Source organism: Homarus americanus, unplaced genomic scaffold, assembly GCF_018991925.1.
Source record: "Homarus americanus isolate GMGI-L3 unplaced genomic scaffold, GMGI_Hamer_2.0 scaffold24694, whole genome shotgun sequence".
In the NCBI taxonomy this organism is placed as follows: domain Eukaryota; kingdom Metazoa; phylum Arthropoda; class Malacostraca; order Decapoda; family Nephropidae; genus Homarus; species Homarus americanus.
The window spans coordinates 9,626,887-9,649,507 of NW_024732780.1; the positions used below are offsets into that span (position 1 = coordinate 9,626,887).

The window sequence follows — 22,621 nt, forward strand, 5'->3', positions numbered from 1 at the left end:
GATATGTTTGTTTTGTTCAGTTACTCATTCCCATTTGTCCTACTTAATCATTAATTTCTCCCAGGTCCATCTGTACTCTCTGGCTTGGTAGTTATGATTGTGCTCATCCCTGTGAATGGGGCGTTAGCCAATAAGATGAAACAACTACAGGTACAACAAATGAAGAACAAAGATCACCGTGTAAAGCTTATGAATGAAATCCTGAATGGTATAAAGGTCAGTTTTCGAGTTCATTGGTAAAGACTAATTGATGCGGCTATCTGACAGTATTATAAGATTATACAGTTTCTTCTCATAACATCTCCTCTTTCAGCAGTGCATAATGTTTTTTGGCATCCTTTCGGGGAGCAGTAGAATAACCTCTCCACAATTATAATTTACTTGGAGAGCATGCTGTTCTATAGTATGTTGCCTGTGGATTTTAAATGTAATTTCCTCTCGCTACACGTGATATCATCCCGTTGAGCACAAGGTATATTGTTCTGTAATGTCATTTTGCCTGTGGGGAATAGTATTTGTACAGTGTCCTTTCTTTACATTTTGTACTCACTGTTTTATGCTATCTTGCCTTGTACTCCACCTAGTAGTCTCTTAGTTAATTTTTGTTTTTTACCAAATGCTGATCTTCCAGTTAATTTCATGCTTGCTAACACAAAATCTTTTTTAACAAAGCTGAAACATGGAAATATAAAGTGTAAATGTGGAAAACTATTCTAAATAATGCTTATCCATCATCAAACTTGCATACCAAAAGTTATGGGCAGGAAGGTAAATTGGAAGATGGACTCGGGGAAGAGTAAATCAGGTCCACAGGTCACCGGTAACAGTTGAATGGATATTATGCTTGTTTCCTGACCTAAGGGTTGCTGGTTCATGCTTCAGGCACTTTTGTGAATGGGTACCTCGCTTTAATTGGGGAGGCTAGGGTGATTGTGTACCACGGTTAGTTTTGATTATGCAGTTAGTATTCAAACACTTGAATCATAGAATTTACCATTACTCTCTCTTAGTGCTCCTTAGTGCAGTACAGTATTGTACTTGAATAAGCCCTTGCCAGTGGATTTTCAGGCTAAACTGGATTGCTAAATCTTGGTACTGTAGTTAATTGCTCTGAGATAGAAAATTTATTTGTGAACTAATCTTGCCTTGGATATTAACATGTTCACTTCAAGGCAGGATCATGAATGTGTTCTCAGTTGGAGAGGAGGGTAATTTGCTGTTGCAAGCATGCATAGTTGCTGATGCTGAAACTATCCATATGTCTTCTGACCATCATTGCCCAGTACTTCAGGAGTTTTGACCAGTTCAAAATTTTATTAAAGGCTCTGCTGACCAGCTATTTAGTTAAGACTGAAAATCAGGGTGATATAATTTCAGATGAAAGAGGTTGTATTGGATGTGATAATTATATTGAATTGTTTGTTTCTCAAGTGTTTCTTTAAAATATTAATAATTTAGAGAACTAAACCCACTTAATATTTATGTTGGATTTGCAGGTTTTGAAGTTGTATGCATGGGAACCATCTTTTGAGAATCAAGTGATTGCTGTACGTAATAAGGAGGTTAAGATCCTGAAGCAGACAGCTATTCTGAATGGGGGTTCAAACTTCATTTGGACTTCCACACCATTTCTGGTAAGATACAAGAAGATTGACTTGAAATTCTTTGGAAGGGTTTTTCTGTTTATCAAGTCTTTAGCTTCTAAAAATGCTTTTTTATTAGAATGATTAATGGTTTCCCTGACATTCCTAATAATTATGTTTTCTTTCATATGTATTTAAAGTTCAGTAATGGTCTTTCTTCCAATTAATATCTCTTTTGTGTACCATATGAATGGCTTTCCTTTTTGCATTTATATTCACACAGATTGTTATGACAACCTACAATTTCATCTAATGTAAGTCTTCTTGGCTGCTTGTTTCACTGATGTACTTCTTTCATCTACCTTTCTTACTTAGATCTCTAATCATAGTTGCTTACTGGGTAGGTTCAAAATGAGTGCATTGATTTATACACAGTTCATGCCTGTGGGACTGGTATTATTTACACTGTGCACAGATTGAGCTCCAGAAGGAGATTAAAATCAGCATGTCTTTATGACTTTCTATGAAGCATTAGGGATTTCTGCCCCAGCTATGAATGATATGATCATGTGGTCTCTGTACCAGGATGAGTACATGAAAGAAAGATGAAATTCTAATAGTTGGAGGTGATAAACATGTACAGTGTAGATAAGACCTTCCTTAGAATAAATATCTTAATTTATCTGGTTTTGGGGTTACAAAGATTAGAATAAGGTAACTTATGTACTGGTCTTGCCGTGCCATGTGTGAGTTGGTTCTGTTAAGGGAATTTTTTGAAAACAGAAACTAAATGGTGGCATTTTTTGTATTCTGTAAGAAAAATAGCTTAGGGTGTGTCAAGTCCTGAAACCTCCAATTCCACCCATAATGTGGATAAGAATACGTATTGTGGTTTTAGGTATGGTCATGTTAGCTGTACTGTGAGAACTTGTGTGATTATGTTCAAATGATTTACTAATATGCAAGATATAGAGGTAAATTGTCCCCAAATGTGTGGTATGGCATGTGGGTAGGGAAGCATTATGATGTGCTTAAATCTTATTTGGTTCTTATTCTTTCTAATTTATGAGTTTGCTTTGTCTCTTCCTACAGGTGTCTCTGGCTACCTTTGCCACCTACGTAAATTTGTCTTCAGAAAATATTTTAGATGCCAAAACTGCATTCGTATCCCTTGCACTGTTCAATCTCCTGCGCTTTCCCATTGCTATGTTGCCCATGCTCATCACAAGCCTAGTGCAGGTAAGTCTGGACAAATTACATTTTGTATATCCAATATTTATTTCATAAAAACATTAACTATAATGTATGGGTTTTTTTTTATTTATATATTTATTTTTTTATTTTTGTACCTATTTAAAGAGTGGAAAACTGTGTCTTATTGCATACCGTTTCTCTTTTTTGTTTTTCTGTGATATCCTGTCAAATATTTTATAATCATTTGCCTAAAATGGGATCACAGTTGATGTGGGTGAGTCTTGTACAGTCTTGTTCAAGATTCTTCGAACACTGCTGGAGACAGCTGGCAACTCAAGGCCGTTTGTTTACTGTATTATGTAGTACAATAAAATACGAAACAACAAAGCCCAACCATTAAATTAAGCAACGGGGAACTAAGCAACCAATCACTGATTGCTTTTACATTTATTCATAGTTTTTACTACGTACTATAGTAAACAAACAGCCTTGAGTTGCCAGCAGTGTTCAAAGAATCTTGAACGAGACTGTACATCACCTATAGTCTGATGATTCTCTTACAGTATTTTCTTCACTTGAATAATGAGTATGATTAAAAGATGAAAGAAAAATATCTGTCTTGTCAAGCTTGGTTACATTACCCATTAGTTGTTCAAATAGCAACATTGTTAACATAGTTAATTATTCAGTCCCTCTTTACACGCTTTTATCAAATATGTACAATTTTTAAGTTTGGCAGACTAGTAGTAAAGTGATCTCACATGAAAATGCTCCATTGACTTCCATATCTTTTTTATCCTCCACATCCATGTTATTCTCAGCCTCCTCCAGTGCTTCTTTGAACCCTTGATCATCTTTGTCTTTTACTTTATTGTGACCCACTGGTAAAGCTAAATTAGGTGGGTTTTTTATTGTGTAGGTAGTATTTTGAGAGCCCCAAGATTGCACTTACCTTCCACATGGGAGGACACAAGCCATCCTATAGTAGTGGAAGATTGTCAAAGAAGCTTTGACTGCCTTAGAATATTAAATTTATTTTATGAAGCAATACTGTATTGATCAGGACTTAATACAAGAATAACTATATGTGTGAGGTATTTCATAATTGTTGATTTATATTAAGTTAACTTCATTTTCTTTTAAAGGCAAATGTTTCCCTCAAAAGAATGAACAAATTTATGAATGCCAATGAGCTGGACCCAAACAGTGTCACCAGAGAGAACACAGAGAGTAAGTTACCAGTACAGTTTGTCTTTGTTTGTATTAATTTATTATTCTTGGTCAACAAAGAGTGGAGTAGTCTTCCCTCTCAATTGCAGTAATATACTTTTGAAAAACCAAAGCAATGTGCCATTCACTTTAAAGTACATTATTTGAGTGCTTTTCAGATAGACCCATTGTAATTGAGAATGGAACCTTTGCATGGGAACATGGAGAGGAAGATAGCAAACCAGTACTCAGAGGTATTAACATAAGTATACCCAAGGGTTCTTTGGTTGCTGTTGTTGGAGGTGTTGGAGCTGGCAAGTCCTCCCTCTGCTCAGCCATTCTTGGAGAGATGGAAAAAATTTCAGGGAGAGTAAATATTAAGGTAAAGTTAAATAGTTAATTTCTTATTATTAACTGTCAAAGCAGAATGCTGTACATACTTTAAAAAGACTTAGGGTATAAGATGCTCTGGTGTACAAGATACACTATTATTTTAAAATAAAATAGAGAAAAAACATAATAGTAAATTCACATAGCTATTTAGTATCTACTCTTATATAATTGAACAGAAAAGAAAAAAGAAAAATTACGTGAACACCAGTAAAATGGTACTCGCCAGTAATAAATATTTGCACTTGCCATTATATGGTACATGTACAGGTGGTACTGTAAAACAAGATGTCAGTGTTCATTGAAATTGAATATTTTTGTAGGTACTATACGGTAAATGTTTTCTCCTACCAGTATAGAAAACACTGTAACATACGCATTTTACTCATCATTAAATTGATCGAAATAAATGTCCACACTTTCTTTAATCATTAAAAAACAATACATCAATTCTCCATAACTAGAAAGGGGACAGTGAGCCTGACCTCCTTATCTGTGTGAGAAGGTGATGCATGAACACTGCTGAGTGTCCTCACCAAACAACCAAAATATATTTTTTTTACATTTATGGTAAATTTATCTAAATAATTTATATTACTGAATAATGAAAATATGATAATACTGCAGTGCCACAAAACGAAAATTAAAAAATAAATAAATATACACTGTAATACCAAAATATTAATGTGGAACCTAATTGTCAGAAAGCTGAGTGGCAAGATTGTCAGGTGATAAGCTAGAAATGGCCTTTATGACTGGAGACAACAATTACTTCCCCACCTTCTCAGAGAGTACACATTAGCCAGGGTAGCTGTCAGTATATGGACCCATACAGCCAACCAACTATCACAGTTCTTAACCTTGTTCCTTTGGTGTATAATACACACAGTAATTTTTGGACTCACATATTATGAAGGAAAAACACATTAAACATCGACAAATATACTGTAGTCCGTGTTTATATTTAATGTATATTTTTTTGTCAAATTTCAAACTACAGTATGTCTGCATCCTCTATTTAATATTATGATCTTTAACATGATAGCTCTAGCTAAAGGTTATTCAAGTACCTGTATCATGTGTGATGTTCTCTTATCTTTCAGGGTAATGTTGCTTATGTTCCTCAACAAGCCTGGATCCAGAATGCCACCTTGGAGAACAACATTCTTTTCAATCAGACAAAACAGACTGCTCAGTATGATGCAAGCTTGAGAGCATGTGCATTACAGGCTGACATTGATATGCTCCCAGGAGGTGATAAGACTGAAATTGGCGAAAAAGTGAGTTATTTCATATTTTGGTTAGCTCACCCATGCAAAGAGCACTGATCATTATTCTTCTATTAAAGTTTATATCTACTTGTGCAGGCTCCTGGTGGCTGTTTTTGTAATGGAAGATTGATTAGCTTTCAGGTATCAAGTAAAAAGAGATATTTGAAAACTTCTAATTTCATAGTCAGTATTTGCTTCCATCTTTACATTTAATGATGTGAAAATGTACATTTACAATTATGTACTGTACTTTTATAACAGAGGCAAGCATTATGGCAGGTGATTGTTCCCCAAAGAGAAATATTGTACCTAATTTTAAAGTTTACGAATTTAGCTTATAAAAAAATTTACTAACACCTGTACATATCTTTCATTATACAGTGTTGGGTGATATGCCACTGAATGAAGTGGGCTTTGTGCTGGATCTCACATGAGATAAATTAGCTATAAATATTTGGATCAGTGATACAATGCCACCGTTGGTAGATCTTGAGTCTTTGCTTCTCGTGGATTTTGGTTATGTAATTGTGTACTGTAATGATAAATAAGTTTAGTGATGACGGAACTGACATGAACATGGTTTGCATTCATTAACTTATACTGCAGGGAATCAACTTGAGTGGCGGCCAGAAGCAGCGTATCAGTTTAGCTCGTGCTGTTTATGCTGATGCAGACATTTACCTTCTTGATGATCCTCTGAGTGCTGTAGACTCACATGTGGGCAAGCACATATTTGAACAAGTAATTGGACGTACAGGCCTGCTGAAGAATAAGGTTTGTATAGTAGATGGTTTTCCATTTGGTGCAATCTCAATAATATCACAAATATGGTGTTTTTATTGTAAGTCATGTTTACCTAATTAGAATGATCATATAACAAGTTACACAACACAGATCACATAGGGATTGAACAACAGAAAGCATGAATACTGTACAGTACCTGTATTCTGTTGCTTGCCTCTGTGTAATTCCTTGCCATAGAGTAAAGACTGAAGTCTATCTAGGTCAGAATACATGTCATGTGGCAAACAGACCACATGAATCAGATTAGCACAAATTAAGGCTGCATAGGACTTGTAAGATTGACTTCTCTGTTTCTCATTTGAACTAAATTGATTATCTCTCTTAGATTTGGTTTCAAAATCCAGTTTGAAATCTCACAAACAACTATAAAGTTGCAAGATAAATCATAAAGCTAATGAACTTGATTAACTGAGAAAAACTTTGAATGGTGAGTTTTTACTACAGTACAGGGAGAACTGGGTTCAAGTGCATGGAGCTTTTTCGTCTCTTAGGCTTATTGAGTAAACGCTCGTGTGGAGGTTTGTAACGTGGATAAAATACATAATATTTTGGTCTCGAGGCTTATTTTGATCTCATCCTTGCCAGTGTGTAGGCCCCTGTAGTTCTCTTTTTTTTATTTTGTGTAAAAGAATTTTGTACAATGACCATAAAAGTTTGCATAATGACTATGAAAATACTGTCTTGATTTGAAAAAAATAATCCTAACTCCTGTTTGCAACAGCAGACTCCAGCTTCATGAAAGGCAAATATCTGAAGGAGGTATTTTTAGGTACAGTGTATAAATATTAAGGATTACCTGAGGATTGCCCTACAGCATATTTCACGTGAAGAATAACCGCCCTAGCACTACTTGGGGTGTGTAATCTTCAGGTGAAATAAGTTTGGGCAATTCTTCAGATGAACCATTGTTATTGTTCTATTTCTCACAATTTATTTTTAATACTGTACCAATTCTATAATTTCACATGTTTCTTCATCTTATCTTTATAATAATACTATAAACCCATGAACTTGTTTTCTCATGGCTTCAACAATAAGTTAAATTTGAAATGTGTGTTCACAGACTCGTTTCCTAGTGACACATGGTCTAACATACTTACCACAAGTGGACAAGATAATTGTTCTTAAGGATGGGATCATCACTGAAGAGGGTTCTTACAAGGAGCTGCTTGAAAGAAAAGGAGAATTCCAGGAGTTCTTACTTCATTATTTAATTGCAGGGTCAGATGAGGACGATGACTTGGAAGGTAATTAAGTTCAGGTGTATTCTTAAGGCTTAGTTTTAAAGTGTTGCATAGAATATATATTCATTCATGGTATATAAATTTCAAGCTTGATTGTAGGTGAATGTTAAGAACACCATATATTCACTTTATTTTGAGGTTACTTCAGAGGCAGATCTGGTCTCAGAAGTCATAGGTTTTGATGGGAAGCAGAGATTAATTTGTTTAGACTCGAGGATTTGATCAAAATTAGATTACTATACAGCAGTTTATTCTCTGCTCAGTGAGTCTACATTTGAATTGTGATGCTTTCTGAGCTTTGGCATCTTCTAATTCTGCTCTTTCATTTTAAAGTACAGTACTGAATTCCTAAGTAAATGTTCCTGCATCTTTCCGCAGCTTTGTTTTTATCGTAAAACTTTACTTAAATATTAGGTGTGTTTAACCAATCATTTCCCTTTCCTAACTAACAGAAAGACCCAGTGGCAGAATTTTCCTTATCTCACCACTTACATAGTGCAGCCATCACCCCCCCCTTCCTTTGCAACAACATTTTATTGTGGCTCAGAAGAGAGAAACTACTTTTGTTTGATATTTTATTTATAAATTATAAGATGTTTTGTAATAAATATATGTCCTTAGATCTGGAAGACATCAAACTACAACTAAAGAGTACTTTGGGGGATGATGTTATACAGAAGCAGTTACATCGGTATAAGAAGGAAAGTGAGAGTGAGAGGAGTATTGATAGTGAGAGGTTAGTATCGTCTCTGACTTGATTGATAATTTATGTAACATGATCTTATAATGTATCCCAAAGACTAGAATAGGAATACTGTATTGTACAGTACCATGCTTTGATAAATATAAGGGTAACAAGTGCATGCCTACATACGAGTATAATTAGTGTGTTTTTTCCTATAATTCATTATTCTGTTTTTCCACAACACCCAGCAAGGATGGTGGTCCACGTCGTGGCAGCAAAAGAACCAGTGAATCAGACAAAGGAAAGCTAACTGTTAATGGCACATCAGAAAAAAAGGTTGGAGATAAACTTATTGAAGCAGAGAAGGCTGAGACTGGCAAGGTAAAACATTTTACATTGTTATTTACAATGGGAAATTAATAACAACCCTTTGTTATGCACCACTGTACTGTTCTTATATAATCTTAAATAATGTTTAATATTATTTTTTTGCAGTACTGTATACTGCAGGTTATGGATGTACTATGCAGTATAGGGATTTTGTGAATTCTTGTTTATTTTAAGATCTATGGAAGTAATATAAGAAAATATACATATCTTGACCCTTGTTCCATGTAACACTGTTTTATTAGAATGATTGGCTTTTAGGAATCTTCTCTTTGGATACAATTTATTTAATTTGTAATAAAACCCCTTGTTATGCCATGATTTATTTTCTTAAAAAAGTTTTGGAAAATTTATTGATAAAGTTTACTTGAAACTGCTACAGTACTGTACCTGTATAGGCACATTGTGTGATGTCACCAGACTTGTTCAGTTTGTTGTTTGATGGGATAGAGTAAATTAAACTGGATGGGAAAGTGGAAGTTGCAGTGTGGATGGCTGCTTTTGGGTATTGGTGGTATAGAATAGAAGCTCTTGTATGTGGATAATGATTTTTATACCCATACAACCCAGCTCTAGAAATAGTTTAAAATGTGACTGGAATTTGGAAATTTAATATATTGTATTTGAAAATTAGAATATCCTATACAGTGCCTTCATACTGGGACCATGAAGGATAACCACAGAGTAAAACAGTACTTTATCCTAAAAAGGGAGAAGGCTTGAGAGTTTTGCTGTTGAATATAATGAAGTTACTCTTTTGCCTTCATTTGTTTATTGATGTCAGCTGTAAAACTATTAATTAGGAAAAAACCTTCAGAGTTTAGTCATAACCAGTTCAGAGCAGACGTAAGATAATGAATGGCGGATTGGACTTGAAAGCCATTTTTTGCGGGGTGATGCTGAGGTGACCTATCTGGAGCATTCTTCCAGGCTGGATGTTTAAATAGCAGATTTCAACCTAGAAATGAAGGATCAGAGCCTTTTTTTTGTGTTTGACTGTAAAATCCCTAAGCCTTCTTTTATTACAGTTCTAGATTTTAGTTTCAGGTCAGGACTCTAGATTCTGGAAATTTGACCTGCAAACTTGTTAGCTACCCTGGGTTGCTTGATTGCAACTCAATTATTCATTGGGATTTCATGATCAGTTTTTTATTTGATAGTGAGGTCAGTTAGTGTGGCAACGATCTGCAACAATTATATTATACTTTCTCTAATAACTTGAAAATTCTTTCTTTTGTCTGACTTTTTTTTTCCAGGTGGACTTTGGTGTATATAAGTATTACATCCAAGCTGTTGGAATTTTGTCCACACTGCTGACCCTCTTGTTTTATGCACTTTCCCAAGCCAGTACAATGGGGTCAAATGTCTGGCTCTCAAAGTGGTCTGAAGAGGATACCAATGATCCTAAAACAAGAGATATGTACCTTGGAGTGTATGGAGCTTTAGGAATTGGACAAGGTTAGTGAGTTCATGATATTTTCTCTCTCCCACCTATACTAAACATCAATGCACAATACAAGAAACTTGGCTTTCACAGAATCACTTTGATCACAGTGTATCTCATAGCATTTCAGTGTTGCAAACAAAACAAAAATGTTTGGAACACTTGCAAAATAAGTGTACAGGGGGCCCCCCAAGTTCGCGGATTTTTACTTTGCAGTTCTCGGTTATTTGGGGATGACACCCTGGATGTACCCAAGAATGTCTGTGTGTCGTTTTAAAGTTGCCGTAATTTTTGCGGCTGGGACAGGGTGCCATTTGTTCTAGAGACAATAATTTCCTTTACCTGTATTGTATATATATGTGTGTGTGTGTGTAGATACACACACACACACACAAAACACATACAATTAAATAATGATGGGAAAATACTCTCACAAATAGTCAGAAATTTTTTTATTACAAATGTGAGTCTACCCTCAAGTCCGTGCTCTATTACAGTATTTCACTATTAGAGCACGGGCTTGAAGGTAGACTGTCAGATTTTTAATAAATTTGTGTATGATTATTTGTGAGAGGATTTACCAATTATTATTTATTTGTATGTGTTTTGTGTGTGTGTCTACACACACATATGCAATACTACAGGTAAAAGAAATAATTGTCCTACGGGCAAACACAAAGGGAATATACATTTCTTTGTACATAAGTAAAACTGTAAACAACCCCCCGTCCGCAAATGTTATTCACGGATTTGGCGATTCGTGGCCATTTTGAGAACCAAACCCCTGTTAATTTGGGGGGCCTCCTGTATAAATGTTGATCTGGCTTATGTGCAATTGACTTTATCTTCTGCATGTTATAATTAGACTTGCAGTTCTGATTGGGATTTCTTTCTTGTCTTTTTTTTTTTCCTCTTGTGTTTCCTTCTGATGTTGCTTGTCTAAGTGATGTCCTTGCAGTGCCTTAACTGACTTCCTTAAATTTAAATGTATGAGTTGTTGAGATCATAACGAACATCCCCATTGATTTTGAATCCAGACTAATCCAATAGAGTAGTGTCAGCTCTCAAATGGAATGCTGCCTATTTTTCTATTAGAAAGAGATCTTAGTGATCTTGTTTTGATATGTTTGTTTTGAGAAAATCTTTTATATAACCCCCACTTTTTTTCCATAGACCAACATGTTGCTCTCCGCTCACTACAGCTTCCTGGATAAACAACTTTTTCATTTTTAGAGCATTCTTAACCCCATCATTCTAACTCTTTCATTTTCCCCTGTCTCTCCTACTGCCAACTTCAGTACAACACCATTATTTTACTCCTCATTATTTCAACATGCCCACACCACCTTAACAGATCTCTTATCTGCACTCTGCCTACCACTTCTTTCACTATCACATTTCCACCTTTGTTTTATTTGTTTTAATCTTGTTCATCATGCCTTTACCTAGTGTTCTGGCTCCTGCCCAGAAAAGAAGAGTGAACTGTGTGTTGATTAACCCTTTGGGTACGAGGTGTCTCTCTGTTCTGAAGAAAATCATCTGGTGTTAGCCGACTAAAATATTAAAAGTGATGTTTTGTAGTAAAGGGGGTTAATAAGAAAATAAAATCATTAGTCAACTCAGTGTGCAATGAGTGGTAACTGGTGGGTGAGTTTAACATTGGCTCCTGAGGGATCTGTGTCTTTTGGTAAGCGTTAAATTGTAATTATGATTACAATTACTCGTACTATACAGTACGTACAGTATATTACTGTAGTGTGTATTTTATATGAATTTATTTCATTTTGAAATACAGTACAGTATGTGAGTGGTCTTGTGTTTATTTTTTCTTTATACACAGAGAATGTTAAGTACCATACATCATTAGCATTAGGTATACAGAGTTTTCTACATCTTAATCTGCCATAATTATTATACTGGAGTACAGTATTAGATATTTTCATGAAACATTGTAATTCTCTCTCTTAGAATTAATAGTCTTATTAATTATTAGAACATTACAAGAACTTTATTAAGATTCTGAGTTATTCTCAAGTTTAAAGCTATTTTCTTATGTCTGAGAGTCATTCTGAAGTGCTGATCAATTATAATTGATTCTTCTCTTAATTATAATTATCAAAAGAATATATTTTGTTTTACTGATTTTTGCTGTGTAACTATCAGTATGTTTCTGTTGAAACTAAACTTTCTTAAACCTTACCTTTGGTATAAAAGAGGCTAAGAACATTGGGGGAATATTGGTCTGGGATATAAGAGTCTGATCAAAACTTTTCTTAAAGGGTGTAATATATAGCAAGTGTAAATCGTACTGAATTATTCATGTTACTTCCAAAAAATCATATAAAAATATCCTTTTTACTGATTTTAATTAATAGTCAACTTTTTTATGCTTTTGTGTGTCAAAGTTTTTCTGTTGTTGGGTGTTACTGTCTTAAACAATAAATGGTATGTTAGTCTTCTCTGTTAAGCTGAGGCTTTTCATGTAAATTTGAGGCTTTGTGTGGAATTATTATATGTGACTCAGTTATATTTGTCCTGCAGCAATTTGTATCCTGGGTGGATCATTTTCCTTGTCATTTGGTGCTGTTGATGCTGGAGCCATACTTCACGCTGATATGCTTCACAGTGTCATGCGTTTGCCAATGCAGTTCTTTGATACAAATCCAGTTGGGCGTTTGATTAATCGATTTGGCAAGGATATTGACACCCTGGATAATGTTTTACCATGGACTCTGCGCTCTTGGTTATTATGCTTCTTCACGGTATGTGGTCAAGATTCTTAGGTTACAGTGCATGCTTTGCCTTACTGTATTGTATTTAGTCTTTGTTTCAACTGTAGGGTTGATATAGTAATTGGAGTGCATTAGATTTGAGTGTTGTTGTGAATTTTTTTACCCAGAAGACTTTCATCATTGTCATTATTTTATGGCCGTTTTCAGTGTTTACACAGGTTGTGTAAGACATCACACTCCATATTTAAAGTAGATTAATATATATATATATATATATATATATATATATATATATATATATATATATATATATATATATATATATATATATATATATATATATATATATATATATATATATATATATATATATACAGGTAGTTCTGCTATAACGCGATAATTGTGTTCTTGTAAAATATCGTGTTATAGAAAATCGCGTAATAGAAATAACAGGGTATATATATATATAAAAAAAAATATATATATATATATATATATATATATATATATACAGGTAGTTCTGCTATAAAGCGATAATTGTGTTCTTGTAAAATATCGTGTTATAGAAAATCGCGTAATAGAAATAACAGGGCTTATGGAGAAAATAGGGTTAGGTGCAGATTACTCGAAATCGAAAAAATTTAGTAGTTGGCCTAACACAAAGGATAGCACAGTCTAAATAAATGTTACATTCATATCTAATAATGAAATCATACAGTAAATTTAACACTTTACCTTGAAAAAATATGAATGTAACTTGATGGGGGAGAAGGGTGATTTTGAGGTTGATAACATCAAGCTTCTCTTCAAGTGTTATATCCTTTCTTTTACGATAATCACCAGGAATTCTATCATCAGAATGCTTTTTGGAGATATTCTTCTTTACCATATTCACAGTTAATACCACAAAATTGGAGAAATAGTAAGCAAAAATCGCGTTATAGCAAACAAGCGATCGCGTTATACAAATATTGTTCCGAATTCATAAATCGCGTTAGAGCAAATTCGCGTTATCAAAACACGCGTTATAGCAGAACTCACTGTATATATATATATATATATATATATATATATATCACGGCCTATAAGACGAAATTTGAACATTAAAAAAATCTGCCAAAAGTTAGGGGGTCGTCTAAACCACCAAGTTTAAAATTCTTACCTCTTAAATATTGTGGTTTAGTGTGTCAAGAGTGGTGATGAAAACATCGTAAGCCACTCACAAGGTCTTACCACTAATTATTTTATACTGAAACTTACGTTTGGCAAGCTGGATTCAAATTAAGATTACCGGTATATTAAAATAATAAAAATGTATTATAAACCTGTCTAACATACCGTAAAAGAGATTTATACCCCTGTAATAAACACAGCTATCATCACACACCCCTCCCCACGCCCCCCCCCATTTGCCAGTGAGGAGACAAGAAAGGGAAAGTGACCACGAGATTGGGCTATTTTTAGCCGTGGAGGTGGTCAGTAATGCATACCGGTATCGGTATATTTACTCATAATAATATTTATCTCCTATAAATAATTGATTTAAATTTTATTTTTTTACAAAGAATATTCAGTAAATGAGTGCATTAATTCTTGAAACTATCGACGGTTAATTACAGACGCTCAAGTGACGTCACTAGTGTTTACACTACACCAGCTGGTAATATTTGATGCCATTACTTGAAGTGAATTGGCCTTATTTTAAGTAACTAACTATAAATAAATACAAAAATTAAAAAAAAAGATCAAAACTGAGAAATAATATACTGTATGTATGTTGTGTTGTCAAAGTAAGAGGAACAATTGTGTAAGTACGTAATATTTTTTCACTCAAATCCTAATGAAACACTACTGGAGAACATTCCTTTGTCGCAAAACAGTTTATAAATTAAAGAAAATAATTACAGTGTGTTTAATATATTACAGTATATTATAAATAAATAAATAAAACAAATAATTCGGTAAATCTATTTAAAGTAAATGGAAAATAAGCAAACATGTTATTTACCAAGACCCTTCCGTCTGGCTCAGGGTGAGATGGAGGGGAGATAAAGAAGGCTATTTATAGCCCATCAGAAGTGGCCAGTACCCTAATGCACCATAAATAATTCATTGAACATTCATTTTTTGTACATAGTATATTCAGTATATATATATATATATATATATATATATATATATATATATATATATATATATATATATATATATATATATATATATATATATATATATATATATATATATATATATATATATATATATATATATATATATATATATATATTTGTGTAATAAATGTATGTAGTAAGTACATACTGGTAACCTTTTTCACTCAAATCCTAATGAAACACCACAATTAGAATACGGTGGTTGCTGTTGAACCACATGTTGTATAAATAGTCACACCACCGAGACGAGGGAACACTCCCACCACGCTTCAGTGACGTCACTAGTGTTTACACTACACCAGCGGGTATAATTTGATGACATTACTTGAAGTGAATTGGCCTTATTTTAAAAAATCAAGGATGGTTGGTAAAGGACTACTGAGTCAGTGGGTAAGTGTCACATTTGGGGTACTGGTCTTATACAGCAAATAGAGCTCAAAAGCTACTTTTTAAATGGAAATTTGGGGGGGGCGTCTTATGCACCCCGCCGCCTTATAGGCCGTGATATACGGTATATATATATACAGCTCCTCCCCGACTTACGACAGGGTTAGGGACCAACATCTAGGTCGTAAGTCGAAAATTTTTAAATAATACTTAGAAAATCTAAAATGGGTGTCTCTTTTTCTTCTCAGCACCACAAAACACTCACTTTTAATCTTGCCAGCCATTTTAAAGTGCATTACAAATGAAAATTTTGTCTGTGTACTGACTTTGGGACTTGAAAATACGTAATTTGACCAAATTTTGGTATGACTGAGGCAGGTCATATTGCCATGTATCACGTGCAATAAAGTGAGATTATAATTTTATTTGGGGGGACTTCTTACCTTTCAGTCATTGCTTTATGAACTGTTTCACTTGTCCCTCCATTCAAATCATGCTCATAATATAAAATTTGCCCTCCCTATATGTTCAGTTTGTTTTTAGTTTTTTTTTTTTTATAAAGAGCATGGTTCAGTACCTGTAAATAACTGTTGTATTTGTTTTTGGTCAAACAATTTTAATTGCTGGCTTCTTTGTATAAAATGGCAGTATGAATAATAATAATAATAATAATCAATAAAGTTGTCATACAGGTTTACAGTTTGATAGGCATGTTTATAAACTATGCAGTTCTACACAGTTCCGTGTAAATATAGACGATGTGGGTAAACAGTGCACGTATGCCATGGGAGTACTGTATTGTAAACAGTTTCCTGTGTGCCTAGATAGTTCAGGTAAACAACAATGGTAAACAGTAAAGTTAACAGTAAGGCAATTTCAGGTGCTTGTTCCAGGAGGGCTCTTTGCATATGCTTATGCTCGGTTTCTAATCAGTAAGAGTATGTCTGCAGGAGTAATAGTAAAAGTTTTTTTTTATAAAATTCAACATGCATTACATTGCCTGAGGCTGGCGGTTCACTTCAATAGTACAACAGTCTATGGTTACTGATATAGAAACTCACTTTTTTTCTTGTTGCAGCTTCATCTGTTATGTATTTTATTTATTTTTGGGGGGCTTTGAATTGTTTAATACCATGGCTAGTTTTGTTGTGGTCTATTAATTTGTTCCAGTCTGTTATAGCTGTAAAGAAGAAAGTGTTTTTCACTTGACTGTGGACACCAGGTACCATAAAATTATTTCACTCCCTCTAGTGCCCTGCCATTTCATATCCCTAATCCTTGCAAAGTTTGTTGTTAGATACTGTATGTACAGTCCATTGAAAATCCTGGAAGTGTGATTCAGCTTCAGTTGTTTTGCTGTATCTGTCATTTTATCTGCATTATTCAAGGTGCCACAAACAGCTCCATATGAACTAGCCAGTTTTTACCAATTTGAAAGGTGATATTATTATTGGTGATTAGGTAAAAGAAGTAACTATCATACTGAAGGTATACCATGGGTTGTTAAGTGCAAGGTTGAGTGATTTCCTGATAAAGAATAGAAGGGAGTGAAGGTTTTGAGGAAAATTTAGAGAGACTAGGTGTGGTAAGAGAAATGAGGCAAAGAAGGGAGTGAATTAATTAAACTGGGATGGGCCTGTATAGTAATTAAAACTGTTGATGAACTCCTAGAGAATAGTGTAAAAGATTGTAGGAAGCAGTGAAAGGGTGACAGACTGGTAAATTTTTAAACTGTTTAGTTTTATGTCAAAATGTCACTCTTCGGTCAGTAGCTTTCAACACTGTCCAGTGCCCTACTGACTTGGAGGAAACTTCATTGTCTACAGTGGAATGAATGCCATTCCTAAGTTACCTAGTTCATCCATCTTATCTCAATTGTTTTAACAGCTGGTCTTACTTTCTATCTCATCCTTTCAAGGCTATATTACACTTCTTAACCCCTTTGGTACGAGGGGTCACTGTGGTGAATAAGGTTGTCTGGCGTTAGTCGTATAAAATATTAAAAGTAGCATTCCGTTGTGAAGGATTTGATTCATTAAAATTCGCAATTATGAAATAAACCTTTGTCCCATGCTTTGATTTATGAGCTAAAACTCTAAGTTATGGGAAAAAACAAAATATTAATAGTAGTGAAATTACTGTATGCTAAAATAAAGTTTTTACTGCCAGTATGCTTACTCAATTCACTAATTTCATTATTCTCTAAGACTTGCGTTAGTAACACTTTCGGGACCCCACAGAGCATACTGTATGCCGCCACCCAAGGTAGACAGGGTGTTCTCAGCTGAAGACAATCGCAGCATAAATGTTTGCATTATTTTCCATCGTATTTAATTTTTTTAAATGTGCGTTTCTTCACAAATTATTTATCTGCAATACTGTAAAACAAATGAAGTTGAATCTAACCAAATATACAAAAATACAAGTCCACCACAGTTGTGCGGCAAGAATGGGAAGACAATAGCACGCATTTAGAGATTTAGACCATGAAAATCAAGCAATAAATAGGTTTTTGGCAAGTTTTTCAAGTAGATGACAATACTTGCATCATCGGAGCACTAACAGTTTTTTGAATTATCAAAATATTCGTCATCAGCCCGCCAAAGAGTTAAGTTTACAAATAAGCTTACAATGTGTCATCTTTCTCCTACCACCACAACATAATTTATTTCTCAAACTTATGTGAGAACAAGTAGACTCATCACTCGCATCACCACACAGTTACGGAGCCAGTCGCGTGGTTGTGCATTTTTCCCACTTACTCTCATGTAATATGTGGTAAATTAATTAAAAAATAATATTCTGGATTCTTAAATTTCATGTGCTATTTATGGACAATTAAAGTGGAGAATTTTCCAAGGAAATATTTTTGACAAAAAGATGTAATACAAGCACATTTATGAATGAAAATAATATTTTTTTTACACATACAGTGACCCCTCGGTTAACGAACTCAATCCGTTCCAGAAGGTCGTTCGTTAACCGAAAAGTTCGTTAACCGAAACCATTGTTTCAATGGGTTTTTGGGTAATTGGTTCCAGCTCACCGAAAATTGCCTAAATTCAACAAAAATGGTAGAAAAGTTCACTTACTTTGAGGTGTGTATGTAGAAGGCTCCTGGATGATGACGATGATGATGGGAATTACAATGGGGGTGGAGAAGGGAGAAGAGAAGGCATTGGGGTGGAAGAGAAGTCACCCCATGGCACCATTGGACCCATAAAATTTTAGTTCTCTTGGTGTATTTCAAGATTATTTTCTTTAAATCAACACTGCACTGCATTATATATTGTCAATATGTAAAATATATTTCAAAATGACCAATAATTTGCTTGGAAACACAGAAAAAAAGCGTTTAGATGAAGAGAGTCTCAAGCAAGATGTTACCTCCAGTGAAAACAGAGGAGACTAACGCCTGTTTGCTGTGTTAAGAGGCTGGATGGCGCGCATTAAACTAGTCACTTTACATTCAATTATGTTCAATAATTGTTAAAATGACTAAAAAATTGAATATTAAACTTTTAAAATTATTGAATAGTATAAACTTCTTGATGTTTACTAAAATAGTTAGGAATTTAAGCTCTAGAACCGATTAATGTATTGGCGGACTGATACTAAAGCTGGTTGCCCGGCCAGTGCAAGCGAAAACATGTTGAGGTCGGTTCGTAAGAAATTCGTTAACCAAATTTTTGTTCGTTAACCGAATTGAAGATCCTTATGGAAGGCAGTTCGTTAACCGAAATTTCGTTAACCGAGGCGTTCGTTAAACGAGGGGTCACTGTACTTAATTCTTTTATGATATAATATGATAATAAATATACAAAACACTTGAATTTAACTTACCGCAAACGATGTTGAGTGCTGCGTTAGGTGAGATGGTGAGGTAAGGTGGTGCAATCAGAGTTACTGTGAGGGAGACGGAGGGACACTACTGTCTCCTGCCTCGCCCTGTACAGTATTGTACCAACCACCAAGAAATCCACACAAAATAAATTTTATAATTTCTGTGATTTCTTTTCTAATAGTATTGAAAAAAAAAATAATTTGCTTAAAAATTTACCCAATATCCGTAAGGGAGAATTTTTTGTTTGTATCCCGAATTTATTGGTCATAATTTACAAAATCCATAGGAGCGAATTTCTGTAACCAGAGTTTCCGTAACCCGGGGGATGCCTGTACTGTACACTACTGTACAGGGGTATTTATATTTCTCAGACACTTCACTTTAGTGCTCCTCAGCAACCACTTCCACCACAGTGGCAGCCCCTGCTTTCGCGAACTTTCCGCCATACTAACTGTATTTTGGTTGTGGTTTTCCAGGTTGGGGATACATATGTCTGGTACTGGACCCCAGTCTGTTTCGCAATAGGATCCGGATTAAATGAGTCTGGGTTCAGAGGAGTTTAGTTTACTTTTGTTGACGAACAGAATTTCTGTATGAAAGCATCTCCACTTTGTTTGCTTTTGATAATGAGTGGTGCTTTCTTACCCTTAGGGGTATCTGCTGCTATTTTTGACATTTTTAAAAAAATATAACAGGCCAAAAGCACAATATAAACACATATCAGAATAAGGCGAGTATATCTGGCTGTAAACAGTTTTGACAAACAACCGAGTTTCCCGGGCAAACCTCGATGGTCAGGCGCATTCGTCTCGGCTCTTTTCAGTTTCGAGAATTTTGAATAAAGGATTCTCAACCTGTTGTTTATTGCCAAAGGGTGGAGGTAATTCACTACATAGTTGTTAAATGGTATGAATCATGGGGTCAGCTCCTGACAGTGATATTCTGGTGGGGAATCAAACCCCTGACCACTTGCTCTCAAATATTTCTTCTAACCTTATCTACAATGCTTCACTCCTCCAGGGAGCTCTTCTCTGATGGGGTAGCCTTAACAGAATAACCTCCAGATTGTCCTATCTTTATGTTTAGTATCTGCTTTGCTGTCTCTGCTGCCCCTATCCCTTTCCATGTTCTTTCTCTAATATATTCCACCTTTCTCCATTCATGATGTAGATGGTCTACCTTGATAAGATCACACAGGAAAAAGGGAAACAATGGAGCACCTTAGCTTTCGTCTTTATTCAAGACACCTTCAGACGAAAGCTAAGGTGCTTCATTGTTTCCCTTTTTCCTGTGTGATTTTATCAAGATTTATCTTATGCACATTTCCATTGTGGATCTACATGAAGTATTGTCTACCTGTATTGTTCTTATTCATCCTCTTCACTCTCCTCTTCTACATCTTTTTCAAATGTTTATACTATGCCATCTCAGTGTAACACTCCTTACCTATTCCACCACTCTTCCTGTGCATTTTTCACAAAACAAGTTCATATGTGATCAAATTTTCTCGGTTGCAATTAAGACGTCATTAACTATTAAATCATTATAAAACTATACCTAAATTAGTTTAAGATAGGTTAGTAATATTATTATATGATACAGTAGTCCATATTATAATTATCCACATAATTAATCCACCCAAAATACAGACAAGTTTGAATTAAAAATAAGACATTATTGCTATATCAGTTATACATGTGTATACTATATTAGGTTACTCTCCCCTTTCCTTTTTTCAGTTATTGGTAACATAATCGGTGACATAAATGGGCAGCTCATCCTGGTTGAAGCATCTGCATTATTGCATCAAAGGTTGCTGACCAATGTCATGAAGCTGCCACAATCTTTCTTTGACACATTGCCTCTTGGGCGAATCCTTAATCGATTTTCCAAAGACGTAGATGGCTTGGACACCCTTTTACCTTTGATGCTGATTGACTGTGTTTGGTGTTTTCTTGATGTAAGTTGGTCTTTCTCGAAGCTAATGATCATTCCCATATTTTTACAAAACAATGAAACTAGATCATCTCGCGTAATTCTTTAGCAGACTTTCCTTTTTATTCTTTTTTCTTTTTTTCTTTTTTTAGTTGGCATTGTAGAGGGAGGAATGTGGTTTACTCATTTTCCAGTCCCCACCCTATCATGGTTGTAATATTTTGTCTCAATTTGACAGCAGGTTGCTAACAAAGTTCCTAGCCAAGTTGACAGTGTTTTATTAGCTCTGAAGAAAGTAGTTTAATTTATTTGTTAACTTTCAAACTTTCAGATGTACAAATTTACCATAAAAAACAGATATACTGTATTTACTGTTTCCATCAAACTTTGGACCTATTGTCCATGCTTCAGCCTTTTTTCAGGGCATGAATAATATCAGTTGCAGGCAATTTATACACCATATTGAAAAAAACACATTTTGTGTTTTATCCTGTCCAATACTGTAGATCTCCTTTTTTGACATTGCTTTCAATAACTAGGTGAATATTTTCTTTTACCAGAGGTATAGGTTTATAGTATGGTTTTATAATTAGGCACTTGTTACATTTTAAGTTTTTGGCCTTGCTGTTTCTCTTGTCTCCCCAACTGCTTTATTGGTACAGTTGTAGATGGCACACACACATGACAGTTTTTAGTTTAACAAATTTATTGGCAGAGCTTGTAGTACAGTTTGCCTATTCTGAGTAATTCAGTCAGGTCTTGACACTGAGGGTGGTATCACCTCTCGCTGCTTGCAGGACAGAGGTTCATACACAAAGAAATACATCATATTCATTAACAGCTATAAATGTATAGAGGTCAGATTCATATGGGTAATGCCACTGTTCACTGCCATGCAGGACAGAGGTTCGTACACAAAGAAGGAAATACATCATATTCATTAGCAGTATATATAGGTCAGTGGATCACATACATTGGAGTCATATTCTAATTGAAGACTAATCTGTGTGGGCTAGCAAATTTGGGATAAACAGCAAGAATGTCCTCAAGCACACCTGATTCAATGAAGTAATTACATAGTTCAAGATACAATAAGTCAGGTGGCCTGAAGTCTTTGACAGTGTCACATTCAATAATATAGTGTTAAAGTGTATGCTTTAAAGGTTTATCACAAAGTTTACATGCTGAGTGTTCCGGTATGGGTACAGCGTTACTAACTTGCCAGATGTGTCTGTATCCTAGTCTAATTCTGGCCACGACTACATCACATTGTCTGGTTCTGTCCTTATGCTGGCCATACCGGTACCTCTTGTCACAAAATTTGTCATATTTACTAATGCT

The 22,621-nt window shown here is 34.8% G+C and overlaps 1 protein-coding gene across 3 annotated transcripts in view; it reads left to right on the forward strand.

The window, feature by feature from the left end:
* The window catches only part of LOC121869088 (multidrug resistance-associated protein 1-like), a 55,242-nt gene that overhangs the window by 15,389 nt on the left and 17,232 nt on the right, over positions 1-22,621 (forward strand). For 2 of the 3 annotated variants that reach the window (XM_042370236.1, XM_042370239.1), the window contains 12 exons: positions 65-216; positions 1,497-1,634; positions 2,676-2,822; positions 3,923-4,007; positions 4,166-4,368; positions 5,480-5,656; positions 6,254-6,421; positions 7,515-7,698; positions 8,317-8,431; positions 8,629-8,761; positions 10,024-10,225; positions 12,753-12,973. In XM_042370236.1, coding sequence (XP_042226170.1) covers positions 65-216; positions 1,497-1,634; positions 2,676-2,822; positions 3,923-4,007; positions 4,166-4,368; positions 5,480-5,656; positions 6,254-6,421; positions 7,515-7,698; positions 8,317-8,431; positions 8,629-8,761; positions 10,024-10,225; positions 12,753-12,973 — 1,925 coding nt within the window. Of the gene's footprint in view, positions 1-64; positions 217-1,496; positions 1,635-2,675; positions 2,823-3,922; positions 4,008-4,165; positions 4,369-5,479; positions 5,657-6,253; positions 6,422-7,514; positions 7,699-8,316; positions 8,432-8,628; positions 8,762-10,023; positions 10,226-12,752; positions 12,974-21,084; positions 21,306-22,621 lie in introns of all 3 variants that reach the window. The other variant, XM_042370238.1, reaches the window with a different exon arrangement.